This window comes from Chroicocephalus ridibundus, chromosome 5, assembly GCF_963924245.1.
Source record: "Chroicocephalus ridibundus chromosome 5, bChrRid1.1, whole genome shotgun sequence".
NCBI classification, from domain to species: domain Eukaryota; kingdom Metazoa; phylum Chordata; class Aves; order Charadriiformes; family Laridae; genus Chroicocephalus; species Chroicocephalus ridibundus.
In genome coordinates, this window is record NC_086288.1 from 5462957 (window position 1) to 5481445 (window position 18489).

Below are 18489 nucleotides of genomic sequence, written 5' to 3' on the forward strand. Positions count from 1 at the left end.
CCTTAGTAGACGTTTTCGTTGCTTACGTTGTTATCTAATAACGCCAACTCATGATTATGTAGCAGCTCGTCAGAGATTCTTACCTCATTTTCCACTGTCTGATTTAATAATTTCCTAGTCTCTGATTGCAGTGTGTTACCGGGTTATTTAATCAAAACCTTTAATTTAGTTGTATGTATGTGAGAAGCCGCATGCAGAACGTGTGATTTCCTCAGTGCGTGAAGCCGACGTATTCTGGATTTCTTTTTTTTCAGCCTTTTTCTAACACTGCACCGTTGTTTCTGGCTCAGCCGTCCCACCACTTGGCTTGTGCTGACGACGCCATACCGTGTCCACAGTTTGGTCTGTGTTGTTTAAACATATGACAATGGAGCCATTGCTGATCTGCAGTCAAAACAGCTCTTCATTAAAATTTTTTGCTGTTTTGTGAAAAAATTGTGAAAAATAAGGCAATTCATACTTGAAACATTCTTACCCGTCATGCCATCTAGTAGTCAAGAGCTACTCACAAATAGCCGTGCTAGACCTTTATATCCACTTTTTTCTCCATCCCTTCTTTCCTTGCTGGTTTCTTTTTGGTGCTTTTTATCTGAATATGTGAGGTGGGCGCTTACTAAGAGAGACGGTGGAGCATAAAAGACATGAAAAGGTTCTTTACCACCACGATGCCAGTTCTTCCAGTACAGCATTGGAGACTTCCATTCTGCCTAAGCTCCCCAACGTTTTCTTTTTGCAGAAGAATGTGAGCTCTCTCAGTACTTTGCTTTTAACATTCCAAGTATATTTGTGTGTGTGTTAATTATCTAGTCCGCGTGTAGGAGGGTGCAGGATAATTACAACTATTTGCTTGCACAAGACAGCTACTACAGCCTGGTGGCTTGCATTTCGTTTTATTCCAAGTTTAGTCTTCCAGATTGATTTTCTGGGGTTTCAGAAGGAGTTGAGCGTAAGTTAAACGCTTGCAAACGTACCGGTAAAATCTTTTTTTTGGGTTTCCCTTAGCCGTTTAGCGTTCAACTCGCAAAACTCTGTCTTTGAGAGCAGTGCCACTCTGGTTGAACTTCATCGGTATACGGTGAGACTTGACCAAACGGTGAATATACAGTGCGAAAACGTAGACCCGTCTTCCTCGAAAAGCAAGGTTTTAAAAGTAGAAGTCAGTTTTCAAAGGAACGTCAGATTTTCCTGATAAAGTCGTGGAGAAGACTTGATAAAATCTCTCAGACCTTGCCCTCCTGGAGTGACTGGTGTTGGTAACCGTACCGCTGTGCAGGAATTTGTTTATTCAGCACTATTTTAGTGTAACTCCTATCAACACTAACAAATACTGAACTGTGAGCGTATTTCTTGACTGATAGATAAAGGAGAAACTGTTTCACGTACTTTTGCCTTCAAGGCATGTGCAGTCGTGACTCGAGTTTGAATATTAGTAGAAATACATATTCTGCTTGGTTCGGATGTGTTATTCTTCTGTTACTGTTTAGCGTTTACGATTAGCAGTAGATGTCCCGTTATTTTGCCGAAGGATCTAATTGAGATTTATTGTAAATACGCATCTTATAAGCAAAGGATAGGCACAAGCACAGAAGTCAGAGCTGAAAGACGGTGCTGTGATTAGACCCACATGGACGCGTGTGCGTTAGATGCAATCCGCGAGCTTTGCGCCAGGCGATGTTGATGACAGGCTTAGGGCTAAATTCCTCGCTAGTTAAACGTACACATTTGGCCAAAGCCAACCCCAAGTGTTACAAAGATTCCTGAAAATCAGCATCAGACGCTTAAAAGGCAAAGGCCCCGTGTGTATGGGAAACGTTAGAGCATCGCTTGGAAAACAATGATCAGTTTCCTTTAATTTGAAGTTAAGAGCTGGGCTTTGGGATTGGTTTTATTTTGCTTTTTAAACAGCAGATCCTTGAGTGAAGGAAAGACGATTAGAAGCGTGGTAGGAAAGTGGATTGGTCTTGTCCTGTGTTTAATTTCCTCGCGAATAAAGGAGCCAAAAGAGTGTAAAGCAGCAAAATAACGTCCTGTCCTTTGGTCATAGGGAAGGAAGAGAAGTGGCCGTTGTGCTTTTGTTACAGCTGTGCTTCTGCAGCCTTCAGCTGTCGCCTTCTGCTTTGCCGTCCATCTTAAAGCTCTTGTTTGTATCTCTCTCTAGCTCGTAAGCAGGAGATTATCAAGGTTACTGAGCAGTTGATTGAAGCTATCAACAATGGGGACTTTGAAGCTTACACGTAAGTTTTTGCATTTCGGAGGGAGTGAGGAGAGTTGATGTATTTGACCTTGTGTATGTAAATACGCCTATTTATATAGGACTGCACGTGTTTGTATTTTTGTGTGGCTGATATTCATTCTCAGATGCCCCCAAGAAACACCAGACGTGTTTGTTGCTGCTTTGCCCCGGCTTTACACGAGCCTGGTTGCCGATTTCAGAGGAGCTGCTCGTGTAAATCCAATGCGCCGCTCTGCCGAGACGGGATCGTAATCCCGACGCAAAAACATGCAGTGATCTATCTTGGTGTACGACAGTAAAGTCACGTTTGTGATTTAGAATCCAGAAAACGCAGCAGAAGCCTGTTTTAACCAATTTTTTTTATCGTATGGAGAGACGGGTGAAAGACCTCGTGAATTTAGGTTCCACCAGCCTCTGCTGAGCGCTGTGCTGGGGAAAAGCGGACCGATTTCTCTCTCTGCTTTTCTCCGCTAAGCTACAGTTTCGTCACTGCTTCTTTTCCTACCTCAAAAAAAAAAAAAAAAAATTAAAAAGTAGAGGAAAGCCCTTCTCAGCATTTCTTTTGGTCTCCCATGTTTCTTGGGATGGGTTCTAACCTGTTGCAGCACAGAAGCAATTTTCAGAGTCACAAGTAGAAGTTCCTACTTGTAATACCGTTGACTTGTGGGGCCTTTTTTGGCGGTCTTTTTTTTTGGTCAAAAGATGATTTACATGAAATCCAGTCCACTTAGAGCAGACCACCAAATTTATTAATTTAAGTGAAACCAGACCTCCATTACTTCTCCCCATTTAAGTTCTGTTCTTTGGTGGCACAGGTGAGTAACACGTCTGATAGGAATAAAGGAAACATTTAAAAAGTAATCTCTCCAAAGTTGTATTAGATAACTGCATGTGTTTATTAAAGAATTCCCTCTTTTTCCACAGAAAAATCTGTGATCCAGGCCTTACATCTTTTGAACCTGAAGCTTTGGGTAATCTAGTAGAAGGCATGGACTTTCACCGGTTTTACTTCGAAAATGGTAAACATTCCTTTTCGGTCTCCGTGAATCTTCATCTGTTCCTTGTGATTGTGTTTCTCTGGTCTAATTAGCATTTTCATTTGGGAGTTAATTGATTTGGGTAGGGGAAGGGAGTATTATTGTTTTTCACAGAATCACAGAATCATAGGGTTGGAAGGGACCTCTGGAGATCATCTAGTCCAACCCCCCTGCCAGAGCAGGGTCACCTAGAGCAGGTTACACAGGAACACGTCCAGGTGGGTTTTGAATGTCTCCAGAGTTGGAGACTCCACCACCTCCCTGGGCAGCCTGTTCCAGTGCTCTGCCACCCTCACAGCAAAGAAGTTCCTCCTCATGTTTAGGTGGAACTTCCTATGTTCCAGTTTGTGCCCATTGCCTCTTGTCCTGTCCCCGGGCACCACTGAAAAGAGCCTGGCCCCATCCTCCTGACACCCACCCTTTCAGTATTTATAAGTGTTGATAAGGTCCCCCCTCAGCCGTCTTTTTTCCAGACTGAAGAGACCCAAATCTCTCAGCCTTTCCTCATAAGAGAGGTGTTCCAGTCCCCTAATCATCTTTGTAGCCCTCCGCTGCACCCTTTCCAGCAGTTCCCCGTCCCTCTTGAACCGGGGAGCCCAGAACTGGACACAGTACTCCAGGTGCGGCCTCACCAAGGCAGAGTAGAGGGGGAGGATGACCTCCCTTGACCTGCTGGCCACGCTCTTCCTGATGCACCCCAGGATGCCATTGGCCTTCTTGGCCACAAGGGCACATTGCTGGCTCATGGTCATCCTGTTGTCCACCAGGACTCCCAGGTCTCTTTCCACAGAGCTGCTCTCCAGCAGGTCAGCACCCAACCTGTACTGGTGCATGGGGTTGTTCCTCCCCAGGTGCAGCACCCTACACTTGCCCTTGTTGAACTTCATAAGGTTTCTCTCTACCCAGATCTCCAACCTGTCCAGGTCTCTCTGTATGGCGGCACAGCCTTCCGGTGTGTCAGCCACCCCACCCAGCTTGGTGTCATCAGCAAACTTGCTGAGGGTGCACTCTATCCCCTCATCCAGGTCATTGATGAGTATATTGAACAGGACTGGAGCCAGTACTGACCCCTGGGGAACACCACTCGTCACTGGTCTCCAACTAGACTCTGTGCCCCTAATCACAACCCTCTGAGCTCTATCTTTCAACCAGTTTTCTATCCACCCCACTGTCCATTCATCTAACCCACACTTCCTAAGCTTCCCTATGAGGATGCTGTGGGAGACCGTGTCAAACGCCTTGCTTAAGTCAAGGTAGACAGAGATCTACAGATTCAGAGATCTGCTGGATGTGTTTTTCTGTGGCGCTCAATTCACGCGTCATAGGGCGTCTCAGGTAGCGGAGGAAAGTTTCAGGTATTTGGAAGGAGAAAGTCAAGATGTATAACTCGGTCTGTACTGCTGAGGATCTGATCGGCTGTCTTTTTTGTATTGGTGGGTGTGTATATTTACAGACGCGTATGAAAACATCGATATGTGTTCTGTCGCTTACAGTCCTGTCAGACACAAGAAAGGAAAATGACTCGTAGGGTGGATTTAATAGAGTTTAGGAGGATCGCGTGATGTTGGTAACCATTTTAGAGCAGACTTGACGCAAAAGGAAATAAAATATTGTAAATGAAGATAGCACTTTATCCAGTAATTTCTGAGAAATGTCCGAGCGTATGGGATTGGCGTGTTCCGAAATTCTCTTCCATCTCCAAAACGGCTTTTTTCATATTTTTCCTTAAAACGTTTCCTTACATTACCACTGCTTTTTAGTTTTCATAGATATCGGCACTTAAAGTATGTCATTAAGAGTGAGTTAAAAGCTGAATTATTTTAACCGAGAGTATTAAGTACCAATGTCATTAGACATTAGACACAGCAGTGAAACTCAAGTATTGGGAAAACTCAGTTGGGAAACTCAAGATGGCGGCGCCCACTGTATTTAATCCAGGTCCGTGCATGGATTAAATAACGTGTACTATTAGACATTTGGTTGGTTTCCTTATGGGAAAGGGGAGAGCATCCTTTATGCTGTGACTGCGCTCATTTCTACAATGTACTTGAGCTAGTTGTCAGCCGTGATTGTCGGTACACACTAATTATGACTTTGAGATTTTTGTTTTGTAAAATGGGGTGAGATGAGTTATTTTAGCTTACAGAGAGAAAAAGTAATCTGTCCTCTGTGTGTGTTTGTTTCCCAGCTTTATCCAAAAGTAATAAGCCAATCCACACCATTATCCTCAACCCTCACGTCCACCTTGTGGGTGACGACGCTGCTTGCATCGCCTACATACGGCTCACGCAGTACATGGACGGAAGCGGGATGCCAAAGACTATGCAGTCAGAGGAGACGCGGGTCTGGCACCGTCGTGACGGGAAATGGCAGAACGTTCATTTTCACCGTTCAGGGTCACCAACAGTACCTATCAAGTAAGCAACAATTCAGACCACCAGCTTAAACTACGTAGGTCAGACCAGATAGTCTTAATAGCTGCTTTTGGCCTTAAAAGCTACAAACCCCTCCTCTCGATAGCGTAATTTCTTGTGGTCGTTTACGCGGTGTGTGTTATATTCAGTAGCGTGCATATAGCATTGGTGCAGATATTTTTAAAATAATGCTTTTTGTGGTTGGCGTCGTTTTCAACCGTGCTGCCCGCTGATCCGCCTCAGTCCCTGGACTGACAGCGTGAAGAGCAGCAAAATGTTTGCATGTTGATACAAGTCACACAAAAGAGGATTGGAAAACCTGAGCTAGAATTTTGGGAAAACCTGAAAAAAAAATAGAAGGCAGTAGGATGCGTGGAGCTCTTAGAGCTGACCAGAAAGTTCCGAGGAAAAAAGTGTCGCTGTTCTGAAAAGCTGAAGTTTGAGTAATATTTATTGTGATTTCCACCCACCTCAACTTACTCAGGCCTAGTTATGTTCACTGCCGGTTGATTTTTGAGCCAGTTTACATATTTACTCTGTAAATTAAGCCGCACGAGTACCTATCACATTCTTCTTTTGTTCATTGGGGCATCTCTGCGTGCCCTCTCCTCCCCTCGGAGTCGTGCCGCGACTCGGCCTGAATAATTCCTTCGGCCAGATTTTCAGCGGTGTAAATCCCAGCACGCTCGCAGCTGCAGTCACCGGGGAAAAAAGTCGCGGCTTCTTGGAGAGGTTCTGCTCCCATCCTTCGCTTTTCTTCTGCTTCCAGCCTTCGCTCCTGCTGCTGTGTCCCCCAGAGCCCAACCTCCCCGGCTTCTGGCATAGGTTCGGGTGTTTCCAAGTTAGGCAGCGAATTAGTACAGGCCTTGATTTGCTCGGGGGCAAGCCCTCTCTGTAGGGTATAATTACGTTTGGGTGACGTGTCTTAAGGTGGATAGCGGCTGAATTTCCTGGCTTGGACGGTGAGAGCTTAGATTTCACCCTTCGAAATTCCATCATGTCCCATATTTTCCTTCTTGCAAGACTATTCTCCCATATGAAATAATACTTGATAAAGTCAGGAACGTGATCAAATTAAGTGTTAAACTCCAGCGGGGATTGATTTTTTAAATTATTTTTTTTTATTTAGGAAAAAATAATTCCATTAGCGAGTGAGAACTATTATATTTTATTTACAAATGTGAAACCAATGGGAGCAGCAACCATGTCGTCCTTTGTTTTCCACGTTCCAGCTGCACTGCCAGCGTCTAAACAGATAGTACGGAAGGAGTAGTTACATTTTCTTGAAATGCAGCGTTATGCACATTTGCGATGTTTTTGTAAAGGAGTGTTTTGTCACGGCATCCGCCCTGGGTATGTGTAGAGCCAGAAAGCGTACGGGAAACAGGTTCGCCTGTCCCACTGCGCCCTGTAATAAGTGTCTACAGCAGAATGACGTGAATTGGGCTAGAGAATTATTTAATCTTTTCCTTTGGTTTTTTTTTTTCCCCCTTTGTTTTTTAAGAAGGGCTTGGGGGCGGGGAAGGCGTGTGTAAATTTTTTTTTAACTTACCCATATTTATAGGAAACGATCCCAAAGAGAACAGGTAATTCATGACACTCAGCAAAACCAGAAGGCAAGAAAATAGCCATCTTATTACTGTTATCACGGGAGATTATTGAACTTGCCCGATAATTCCTGTAATAATTTGTTCAGTATTGCTTTATAGAGATATACTGAATGGCTGCTGCTTTTTGAGGCGCAGCGTTGTCACAGGAGCCTCTGTCCCCAGCGTGCGATGGGCCGCCGTGTGCTGCTGTTGCCCCTCGGAAGCGGTGCCATTTATTTAGGATTCGTGTCATGTCACTTCTTTACGGCCGCTCACGCTCTCTATAATAAAAATAAGGCTTTCTGGGATGGCTACGGTCGGAAGGAGAAGCAGCGGATAGGTAATTTTTTTGAGGCTGCAGGGTTGTGGCTCTGTCAGTTCTGAGCCTCTGGGGTCAGGCAGAGGAGAGTTCAGGATCGCGAGAGGGTATCCCAGCGGAAAAGGGCACTTCTGGGTAGCTTTTGAGGAGTAGCGGCTCAAAGCCTTAGAGCTGGCTAAGGCTTCAGGGGAGATGCTCTGAGATTGCGGCATGGCCCTAGATAAGTCGCCCCTACGTAGCCCTGGCGAGAATATCACGTAAATCCCTTACCTAACCCTCACCTCAAATTCAGAGGGTGTTTTTGGACTTGCTCATAACACTGTTCTAAAACATCATTGGTCTGATGGCTAGAAACCTTACTTTCCCGTCTGAATTTTAGTCGTATTCAGTGTATCCTGGATTATTCTTATTTCATCACCCCGCTGTACTTGGGGATAGGTGTGCGGGCATGAGCTCCTCTGTATGAAGGCTATTAGGTCATTTCCCACCTTCTGTTTTCATAGGGTAAATAATGCTAACTTGGTTGGCTTTTTTTGATAGGCTCTCCATTTTCCTGGCTACCATAGTAGCTCTTCGCCGTCCTTTTCTGGTTTGCGGTTTGTCTTTTTCATTAGCTTGGGTTCTTCTGAAGCACTGTGTACATTTGTGGTCAGGGCTTGATTTAACTTGACGATGTCTTTCTTTTCCCTGTTGAGGATGCCACACCTGCTGTGTCCTGGCGTGATTTTTTTGCACTTTTGCCATCCTCATCCCATTAGGAGATCGTCCGATGAGGTCATAGGAGCTTTTGCTGAGCGTGCAGCTTTGTACCTCCTATTATTACGTGTAACTTTTCTGGATTACCCAGCCCTCGAGGTTATTTGGTTCTTCTTGCACAATACTCCTGTTTTCCATTGTATTTATAGTGCCTTCCGCCTTCCGCTAGGCGTGCTACGTGAGATCAGCCGTACCGCTTTGCTCAGGTCATCGGCAAAGACTAGTGAGTCTCCTCTGGGCCAGTAGTTCCCCTTTCAGCCTGAGCAGTGTCATTTTTCTTTTAATTATTTTACATATTCTTTCTTTAATCCCCATCTCCACAAGTTTAACTGGTAGATTCCCATGGAATGCCATGCCAGAACTCGCCTTCTGTAACCCATCCTGACCATCTTTTAGACAGCCTTGAACTTCACCTTTACTTTTCCCAGCCAGAGCAGCGGTGCACCAGTAACTCCATTTTGGAAAACTACAGCAGAAATTTAATTAAAATATTCTTCTAGGTTATCCTTCCTTTCTTTTCTCGTTATTTGAAACGTACGCAGTCTATACAGCTGTTGATTTAATCATTACCAGTACACAGCAGTTAATAATGGCGCTTCTATAATAAAAAAGTCTCTTGCACGTCGTGTCTGAAGAAGAATTTCAAATCTAATAAAGTTGCAAAAGCAGTTGTAGCTGCGACCCGCTTTTGCAAACGCGGTATCCTAGGTTATGGCAAAGCAGTGGCGTTGCGAGCGCAGCAGCTTATTTCTTTTCAGGACTACAGTAAGGAGCGTGCAGAAATCCAAGGGCAGGAACGAGCTCTTTCGTAGCTGAAGATACGTGGAAACCTTTCCTTATGGCAGATGATTTGTTTAGAAAAGAATGTGAGCACAAATACATATTTAGTTTATAAATAAATCTTAGTTGTAGTTTTTGCTGTGAGTCGGACGAGACAAACTTTGGTTTCTGTCTTGGCCCCTGTTTCTCTCCGAGTGCTGTGACTGACGGTAGGAATTTTTTTCTCTGCTTCCCACGTTCTTGAGAACTTGCGCTAACGTCTTTCTGCAGAACTGCGTCTGCACAGACGCAGAGAGTGGACCTGCTGGTACGGGGCGGGCAGTCAAAGGGCTGTCCGACCTAAAACTGACTCCCAAACCTAAATACAGACCAGCGGCTTAGATTCCCTCCCTTATCGCACCTTCCTAATCTTCCCTAATTAAACACCGACCAGCAGGAAGACTTAAGTAAAGAGTTTGTTCTGTGTTTGTGCAGCGCCTAGCACAGCGGGATCCCAGTCACGCCGTCGGCCCCTAGATGCTACGGTAATACAAACGATATTATAAGCCGAGTTAGTTAACTGCCTGCTTACGCGGTCCTTTTCTTTCCTTTTCTCTCTGCATATGCCTCTCGCATGTCTTGCATGTAAACGCATCTCATCCTTCCTTGTTACTTGCCTCAGTTTTTATACGAAAATCTCCGTCCGGGGCAGCGTCCGTAACGTACGTGGCTGAGGAAATAAGTTAAACTCAGAGATTCACACCTAAATTCTGCCCTCCCGCCTTTAAGAAATCGGTTAAGGCACTTTGGCTTCCTGCTTCAGTTTCCCTTTTTATTTTAACAGCCTCTCTGGCGTGTTACAAAGATGGAAAACTTCTGTAAAGTGGTTTGAAAAATAAGAGAATGCTTTGCCTGAGCCTTTGGGGAGGGGGGCGGGGGGGTGTTTTCCCTTGGTTTTCTTCACAATATTGTGTTAAATGATCTTGAGAAGATTGTTTTTTCATAGTATTGGCTAGCGCTTGAAGCATGCATTGTTATCTGGTGGTGATGTTACTTCAGTAACAGCAATCTTCTTTTTTTTTTTTTTTTCTTCTCTCTCTCTCTCCTTCCTCCTAGCTAAAAATATCAGCGGTGCCGCTCTTGCATTTTCTGTACCCAACGCACCCGGTTGATTACCATCTTGGCCATCCCGTTCTCTTCATGCATGTTTCTGAGTGCATGAAGTTGTGAAGGTTCTTCATGTGACACATTTGTGATGCACCATGTTTGCTGTATATTCCATCTGTACACTGTTAACATTTCGCTGAAGGTGATGTTCCACGCAAATAGAGAGTTAACGTGGCATAAAAGACCAAAAAAAAAAAAAAAAAAAGAAAAAAAATTTGATGGACAGCAGTAGATACATTTGTCACTTTCTCCATTTATGCCAAGTTTTGACAGACAACTTTAAAAACTATCCTGTTTATTAAAAAAAAAAAAAGGAAAAAAAAAAAAAAGAAAAAGTACATTTTACCCTCTTTTTTTAAGAACTGTTTTTTGACTCCTCTTTTTTTCCCCTGAGTCCCAGGATTTTGCTTTGGTTCTGGTAGGAACGGTTAGGATTTCCGCTGGCAGCTCCGTTACTGTAAAACGGGTTTTTATTACGGCGCGTAGATGGACGAAATCACTGATAAATGTGGAAGTGATAATAGCTTGGCTATGATAATAGCTTGGCTTTGTACCAGCTGAAGCCTTCTTAGTTTATTAGTCTATGTAAACTGGAAAAATCTCATCATGTGCTGGCTTGGTCACTTCGGAATTAACCGTGGAGGTTGCGATGAGCCAGCAGCTTCCTTTTTTCCTTTTTTTTTTTTTTTTTTTCCTTTTGAGTCTTTATCTTTGCTTTCTCGCTACGCGAATTGAAAATTTCTGTCGGACGATAAAGCAAAATTAAAAATTGTAAGGAACGAAGCGATGATTGAGGGGCAGGTTTTGAGGATTAAAATGGAAGGATAGCGAAAGATAGATTTTTATCGCTTTTTAGGGTGCACTGCAAAATTTTTAAGGAGGCTTTAAAAAACATAAAACTTTGGTTAAGCTATAGACCAGCTGCGTGGTTGATATATCGAGAAATATTAGGCCTTAAAAGCTTAGTACGAAGAGTTTACTGTCTTTACGCTGCTGCTGTCGCTTCTCTGGAGATGTATTGCGGATACACCAGTTTTCTAGCAAGAATCTCAATACCACGGATTTGTTTCTTCCTCCTTTTCCCCCCTCAATCCGCTCTTGGTTTTCGGAAGACCCTCACGCGGCGCACAGGGACGACACCTGACCTTTGCGGCGTCCCCCACCTTGGTTCGGTCCCTGTACGCCGCGGGGCGGGGGGGGATGCTCTCCGTGGCGCTTTATCACAGGGACTGTTTTTTCATCCCTTATGTTGCTGTGAAAACACGTCCTTGCAAGCATTTAGGTTTAGCCCCTTCCATTTTTAATAGAAAAATACAGGGATGGGTTATTTCTTTTTTTTTTTTTTTTTCCCCCCCGCCATTCGCTAATTGTTCTGTTACCAACAGGGCTAACCGTTTTCTGCAGCGCTGTACAGTGCATGATATCTCAGTCCATGTCCTTTTTAGCGGTTAAAAATTTACAACGCGGCAGCCTGAAGTTTTTAAAACGGGAAAGCTTCCTAATTTGTATCGTTTCACCTTTCTGTGTTGATTACTAATCAAAAGCAGTTCTTAAACATTTTGATGTTGTTACTAGTGGATGTATGGTAGATGGATTTAAGCTTCTCTGATAATTACTACATGATTTTAAACAATATATATTTAAAATAAGCATCTACAATAAATGTGTTGAGCCATATTAACCTGCCAATGGGATCTGTGAAAAAAGTAATGGCCTCATTCTTTTTTTTTTTTCCTCATTAATTTCTTTACTTTTTTTTGTGAAGCGGCTATAACTGTATTTAAAAATTAACAAATTAGGTGTAGGGTGGTTTGGTTTTTTTGTTTTGTTTTGTTTTTTTTTTACACTTCTGACATAGCATGTGGTGTTGACGTATTACTGTAGACCAAGTTTGTCTTCCACACCAAGACGTGAGGAAATTGTGATTTGTTCTCTCCACCACAACTGAATGATACGCTTCTCTTCTGTCATTTTTGGAACACTGCAGTTTACCATGGGACACAGTGTACATATTTCTTGCCATAATGGTAAAATGATTGATATATTTAAGGATTAATAAATTTGTGATTTCTGCTGACACGGTGCTTGCGTTTTAATTTCCCAGTTAATTGTGATTTTCGCCTTGTGAAAACGTGGGGTGCCTGTTTGAATGAGGAAGTCAGAGACGCGGATGCAGTTTCCTACGAGCCAGATTTGCAGTTTGAGAATATGAGCTTTTGTGATTTGTCTGTGGGTCCTTCCCGAGGACTTTCAGCTTTGCTGAGAGATTTTGCACGCAACCTGGTATTTATAGGTCCGTATTTAGAAATGTTTTCAGTGCGTCGCGCACCCCTGTAGCTGCCTTACTGTTCCGTACACTCAGCCTGTAACGCAAGATGCTGGGAAAGCAGTTATTGTGTGTTTAGCGTTACCATAAAATGCATTAAAGTCCATAAATAATTAGCATTTAAAATAACGTACCGGTTTAAAAGCTTTCATGTCTGTCTGTAGTGATTTTTAGGCTCTCTGCTGAGAACGGTCCTTCATCCCAGCAGAAAAGGAAGGAGGAGGGGAGCCGACTTCCAGCTTTCCCGGGTCAGGAAACGCGGAGCGAAACGCGGAGCTGGATGGTTCCTGCGGTTGTGTGCCAGGGGCAGCGGCCTTGGGATGGCCGGGATCCAGGAGTGCTGCCTGGCGAAGGAGCTGGAGCGGATTCCTCGGCTTCTGAACATTTCTGGGTGGCTTTTCGCTACATATTTGTAAACATAAAGGAAAAAAAAAAAAAATAGCTAAGAGAGAGCTCAGAGGTTTGGAATGTTTCAGTAAACCCCCGGGGGAGCGAAAGTGGTTTAGTCTGTTTTATATTTTGTCGTATCACTTCTACCTACTTTGCTTACTCGTTTTTTTCCACTAAACGCTATTCCAGAAAATCAGTTTGACTTCCATTTTAACTGTGCGCCCGCAGCAAGCTGTTCGACAGCAGTGGGATTGCTACTAATTTCAGGTACGTAGATAAAGAGGGATCAGTGTGTAAGGCATAATGAGGGGGCTGGGGAGAAAACATTTGCTAAATACCAGGTTAAAGATTTGGGAGAGGGGCGATTTTTTTTTTTTTCAATTGTGGATGTCCTTTTATAGCAGAAATGTTTTAATATGCTGCCTCCTGGTGGCTTTTTGTACCGGTGTTTTCTATTTAGGTGTGCACAGGAAGATGCTATTTATTCTGAGCAGAAGGGAACCCAACGCTTTCACGCGGTCGCTTTTTTTAATGTCAGGAGGGAGCACAGAATGTTTCAGAGGCCGAAAACGTCCATTTGATGGGCCTTGAATATACGCTATACGCATACCTGGAGGAATCAAGATTGATCCCCTTTTCAGAAAATGGGCTCCCAGGACACAGTTAAGAAAATAAACAGAGTTTTATATTAAATCCAGAGTTCGTTGTGTCAAAGATTAACTTCAGTGTGCTATTAATCCATTGTGATCTGTCATCTCCTTGGACTGCGTGCTTACAGAAAACAGAATTACTTTTCTCGTGGCTTTTCTTTATCCTTAAGTTTGTGTGGTCATACTTGATACGTAACTCATCTTAAGGAAAGACCACTGGTCAAAAAATTAACCATATTAGTTGGAAAATTGATCCAGATTGTTTCAGGAGATTCAGCTTCTTGCTTCCTAACAAATTATTGGTAAAAATCGAGACAGCCGTGGGTGAATGGGTTAAAAGCAAGGTCCAACTCCTAATAAATGCCCAGTTCTGGCAGGGAACCCGACGCACCTGCGCAGGAGTATTGGGAGGTTTTGATCCCTATGAGAAGGGGACACTTACCTATCCTGAGGACTATCTGTGCCTCACATGAAAGGAATCCTACCAGGACAGCAACCTGGAAACCTCTCCTCTCTTCTCCTCCCTCTCTTGCACAGAGACGCATGGCTGAGCAGAACGAGCAGCAGGATCCGCTTCCCAGAGAGCGTTCGTATGGAACGGGGAGAACACAGGAATTGTGTATGCTCCTGTCCGGCACGGTCTTGTCCAGGCTGAGCCCAGGCAAAAAGGCACTGCAGACAGTAAGTTTGGGGAAGAGAACATTTAATCACAGGGTGTGAGGGGAAGAGGACCAATGCCGAGACAACAAGCTGATAGAAAGCAGGGCTTACAAGGTGAAGACATAGGAGAGCAGTATTTTCCATTATTTACCAAAATGCTGCGTTCTTTCTTTAAAGATGTTGCCAGAACCCAGCTATGGGGATGGACCGTCCTGTGAACTAACTGGGAATTTGGCCCATATAACCTTTTTCGTTATAATGACCTCTAATTAGTTAAGAAAGTTAGAGAGCTGAACGGGGCGAGCGGTCAGGACAAGGTTGCTTCCTTTAAAATAGCAAGGCCTGAGTCTGTGTAGCCACAGAACATCCTCTGAAAAGCGGTATTGAATTGCAGCGTGGAATTTGTCAGGAATCCGATGCCCCTAATGATAGCTAAGGGCTGATAATTACTCACTTCTGCTCTTCCCTGAGCTCAGCCCATAGTGGAAGGGTGCTGCCTCGTGCCAGGGCAGAAGGAACAGCAGCCCCTATCACCAAGTTCCCTGCTCACTGTCGGGTATTTCCCGGTGTCCTACCAAGCTGGTACAGGAAGAGAGGGGAGCGAAGTTTATTAATAAACAGCCCGCTGCATTGAAAGAGCGTTCGCGGCGAAGAAAACAACCCTGAGCCGGGAAGGAAGAGAGGGCTCCGCTCTTTCACCACTCCTTTTCCCACCCTTCTCAGGCATTCCGTGCTGGCTCTCTGGGAAGGCAGCTGCCCAGGACCAAGGCGTTGACAGTCACAGATTGTTAAATAACACGTGTAGTCAAGGGACCGTATTAGCAAGCAACCAGCCTGGTAGCGGAGGTAAGAGCCCATGTTTACGTCCCCGACAGCTCATTTTATAAGCAAAGTTGAACATCGGTACCTAAACAGAAGTCAAACCCTTGGTAAGGAGGAGACAAGACTCCCAAGCACATCCCTCTCATATCACAGCAAGGCAGCAACTTAAACACCATATAGAACTGTTGCCACGTCCCTGGAGAGAGGGGTAGGTACCAGAGCAAGAAGCAAGAGTTCGGCTCTGGGATTGATGAAGGGTGCTTACAGTTCCACTGAAGAAACAGTAAGTATATTATCACATTTGGGAAGGAAGTTGTTCATGGACTGTTGCCTCCCTTGCACAAGTCATTTGAGGGGATTAATTCTAGAATGAAGCGACTGCAAAGACTAGATGTTAAAATCGTGTAGAGAGGGTGATGTTGCCTCACGTACTGGTGGTAGTAGTGCCTACTGCCCCGTTTTTGCTGGTGTTTCGGGTTAATGTATGGGTGGTGGATCCCCCGAGGGGTTTATGGAGCATAAGGAAAGACGGCAGGAGCCCCACAGGCCGGTGTGGGAAGCAGCTGATGATTTGCGCTGCTGTTGCATGCAAAGTGACAGAGGATGTTCCAGGCAAGCGGCATCGCTCTGATGGGTGGCACAGAAACTCCAAACTGCCAGGAGTGAAACAGGTTGAACTGAGGTTCACAACACCCCAGTGTAAGGGCTGGTAGATGCAAGGTGAGACTTGACACTTGCACTCTCCCTGGTGCTCCACATATCCCTGGAACATGCCTTCACCTGTCACCAGCATCCTCCTGCTCTGCAGGCTTGTCCTTCCTATCCTGACCTTATTAATCCATCTATCCCATCTTATTAACCCAACTATCAGAGTGGCTTCTTCTAACAGGACTCCCTTCTAGCAGCTCTCCTTGCCATGTTGCATTTGAGCTTCATTTCTTCCCCTTGGCAGAAAAATCTCCGTCTCGAACTCAGTTTTCACCCTCTCGCGGTACATTTCCTTGTGCTCCCATGTTTGTTTTGTGCAGCTTGTTGGCAATGCCTCCGCTTCTCAGTGCCCTGAAGCAGGGATTGGTGAACATCAGGAGCTTAGTGTCTTCTCAGCACGTTCATTTGGTTAAGTTCCTCAGGCGACATGGGCATCAGAACATCTATTCCCTTACCTGAGACAGAGTTTTAGCATGAGCCAAGAGCGTGGCCGCTCAGCTGTGAGTGCCGCTGGGCATACACTGAAATGACGTCCTGAGTGCCACGGGCACTGCCGTAGAAGGGGTAAGAGTCATGCAGCAGTTTCACAATCACAACTTTAGGTGTAGCTCCCGTTCCTCCTTCAGGTTCCAATGGCATTGCTAAGAGACATCACTTTTACATTGATTTTCCCTGGTGTAGGAATTCCTGTTAGAAGGGCCGCCTGCCAGACACGCTGGAGCAGAACTGGTTTTCCTTGGGATGCAGGTAGGGGGCTGCCATGGCGCTTTGCTGGGAGCGCCTAAATGCTAAATTCCCATTTTGTTTCAAAGGTCTGGCCTCCTGAATCTCTGGCGTACTCGAATATCAATGCTCACCTCGCAATCTTAAGTTTTTCCTCACTTTTCTCCAGGACAACACTATTTCAACAGCTGCCAACTCTCTCCACCCCAGATACTTACTCCCATTTATGATCACAATTAAAAGCTGGGGCTTTTGTTTTTCCTTTAAGAAGATTTTGGTTTTTAACTCAGTTCATTTTACTGGCCTGATTTTATAAGATTAGCTGACAAGATGTTGCATCAGCTTAACAAAGGAGGGAAAGATAGGATTTTAAACCAGTTTTTATCCCTGGAAGAGATGTATATGCAATTATTTCTTAGGTAATTGAATACAGCATATCTACCAATATCCTAATTTACGGTCAAGGGTCCGGAGCAGGTGAACTACTTAAAAATTAAGTGTCTACAGTTACCGTGTCTTCATGTGAAGTTGGTGAAAACAGCGATTCCTCCCTCAGTTATTGACTCCCATAAAATTCCAGTTATTGTTTCCTACCAGTAGGTTAATTCTAGTTGCAGGTTAACAATTTGGGACACAAAGCTTGATGTTGCTTCCCACGCCTGTTCTTTCTAGTGGTCCCCGCAGCACCCGTGAACTGCGTCACACAGTTCCCTTAGCATCGGTCAGTCTGTGAATACGCCTCGTACTATAAAGTTGTGCCCTTTCTCAGTGTTTTATTTTTGGCTGGTAACAGAGAAGGATCGATAGCTCTAAGGGAGGTTTCTTCAAACTCTGTGTTACGGTTTGGATAGTTACAACACGCCCTTAGTAGTAATAACAATTTTTTAAATCTGCTTTTTTCTTTGGGAGAAACTAAGCACCAATACTTTCTAGTCTAGGAAGGCGAGTTCTTGCACTGGCTCCAAAAAAAAAAGCAGCCTCAAAGCCTGGTAGCTGGACATTTCCATGAAGATGGAAGGAGTTTGCCACTCACCTGGTGGTTGAGAGCTCGGTGTGGCCCTACTCAAGGGTGACAGCAACAAGAAAAGATGAGGAGGAGACGCGCAAGTAGTTTGGAGAGCAGAAGCCAGCTCTGCTGTCTCTGATGGTGCCCAAACCACGCGATGCTCGGCTGCTGCTGGGGAGAAGAGATCCAGCCGCCTTGTGGATGGTGTGTACTGACGAGGAGCAGCTCAGCCCGTGGCTGGCCAGTTTATCAAGAGCAACTTGCCTCAATATACAAGCAAAAGTAGATGTTTGGCACCTGGGACAGTCTCAATGCGGAAGGGAGATACTGAACACCCCGAGGAAACCAAATCCTGCCACAAGCCCGTATTCAGCACTTATGCACCAGGAGGAAAATAAGCTTACCAACCCAAATTAAGAGAAGTCCAAAAAAAAGAAAGAATCAGCAGCTCTTTCTTCGTCACTCAGCTCCTTCACAGACAAAGCCATTGCATCACAGTTCCTGCAGGAAAACAGAAACATGTAGTAAGGTCAGCCAAACTGTTTTCCAAGCAGACAAGGCAATAGCCTGGCCCCTCAGGAGGGCTCACGAGATGGAGCAGAGTCAATGGTTTTCTCCAGACACCTCCTCTAAAACCAAGGAAAACCACCTTCGCTACGTCACTCTGGATTTCTCTCTCCTGTTGTGGCACGCACGAGAGAAAGAGCGACACATTATCTCAGCAGCTCTGAGACTAATAATGGTGGTTTCGGAGGTGTTTTTTTCCTGAACAAAACTTATTAGAGAGTAAAGCACAGAGGCTGGGCCGTGCCAGAATTGGCCTGCCTTGTTCATTGGGGCAAACAGAGTTATGGAAAATGCGCTACTCTGACCTCCGCAGGCGAGTTCTGTTTCTCCTATGGATACTTGAGCTCCACGCAAGTCTTTGCA

The 18489-nt window shown here is 44.7% G+C and overlaps 1 protein-coding gene across 35 annotated transcripts in view; it reads left to right on the plus strand.

The window, feature by feature from the left end:
* Positions 1-12351, plus strand: part of CAMK2D (calcium/calmodulin dependent protein kinase II delta) — a 159724-nt gene extending 147373 nt beyond the window's left edge. For 30 of the 35 annotated variants that reach the window (XM_063336316.1, XM_063336317.1, XM_063336323.1 and 27 more), the window contains 5 exons: positions 2159-2234; positions 3158-3252; positions 5459-5687; positions 9603-9652; positions 10224-12351. In XM_063336316.1, the coding sequence (XP_063192386.1) occupies positions 2159-2234; positions 3158-3252; positions 5459-5687; positions 9603-9609 (407 nt within the window). In that variant the 3' untranslated portion in view covers positions 9610-9652; positions 10224-12351. Of the gene's footprint in view, positions 1-2158; positions 2235-3157; positions 3253-5458; positions 5692-9602; positions 9653-10223 lie in introns of those variants that run through there. The other 5 variants (XM_063336320.1, XM_063336336.1, XM_063336334.1 and 2 more) reach the window with 2 other exon arrangements.
* The last annotated feature ends 6138 nt before the right edge of the window (positions 12352-18489 follow it).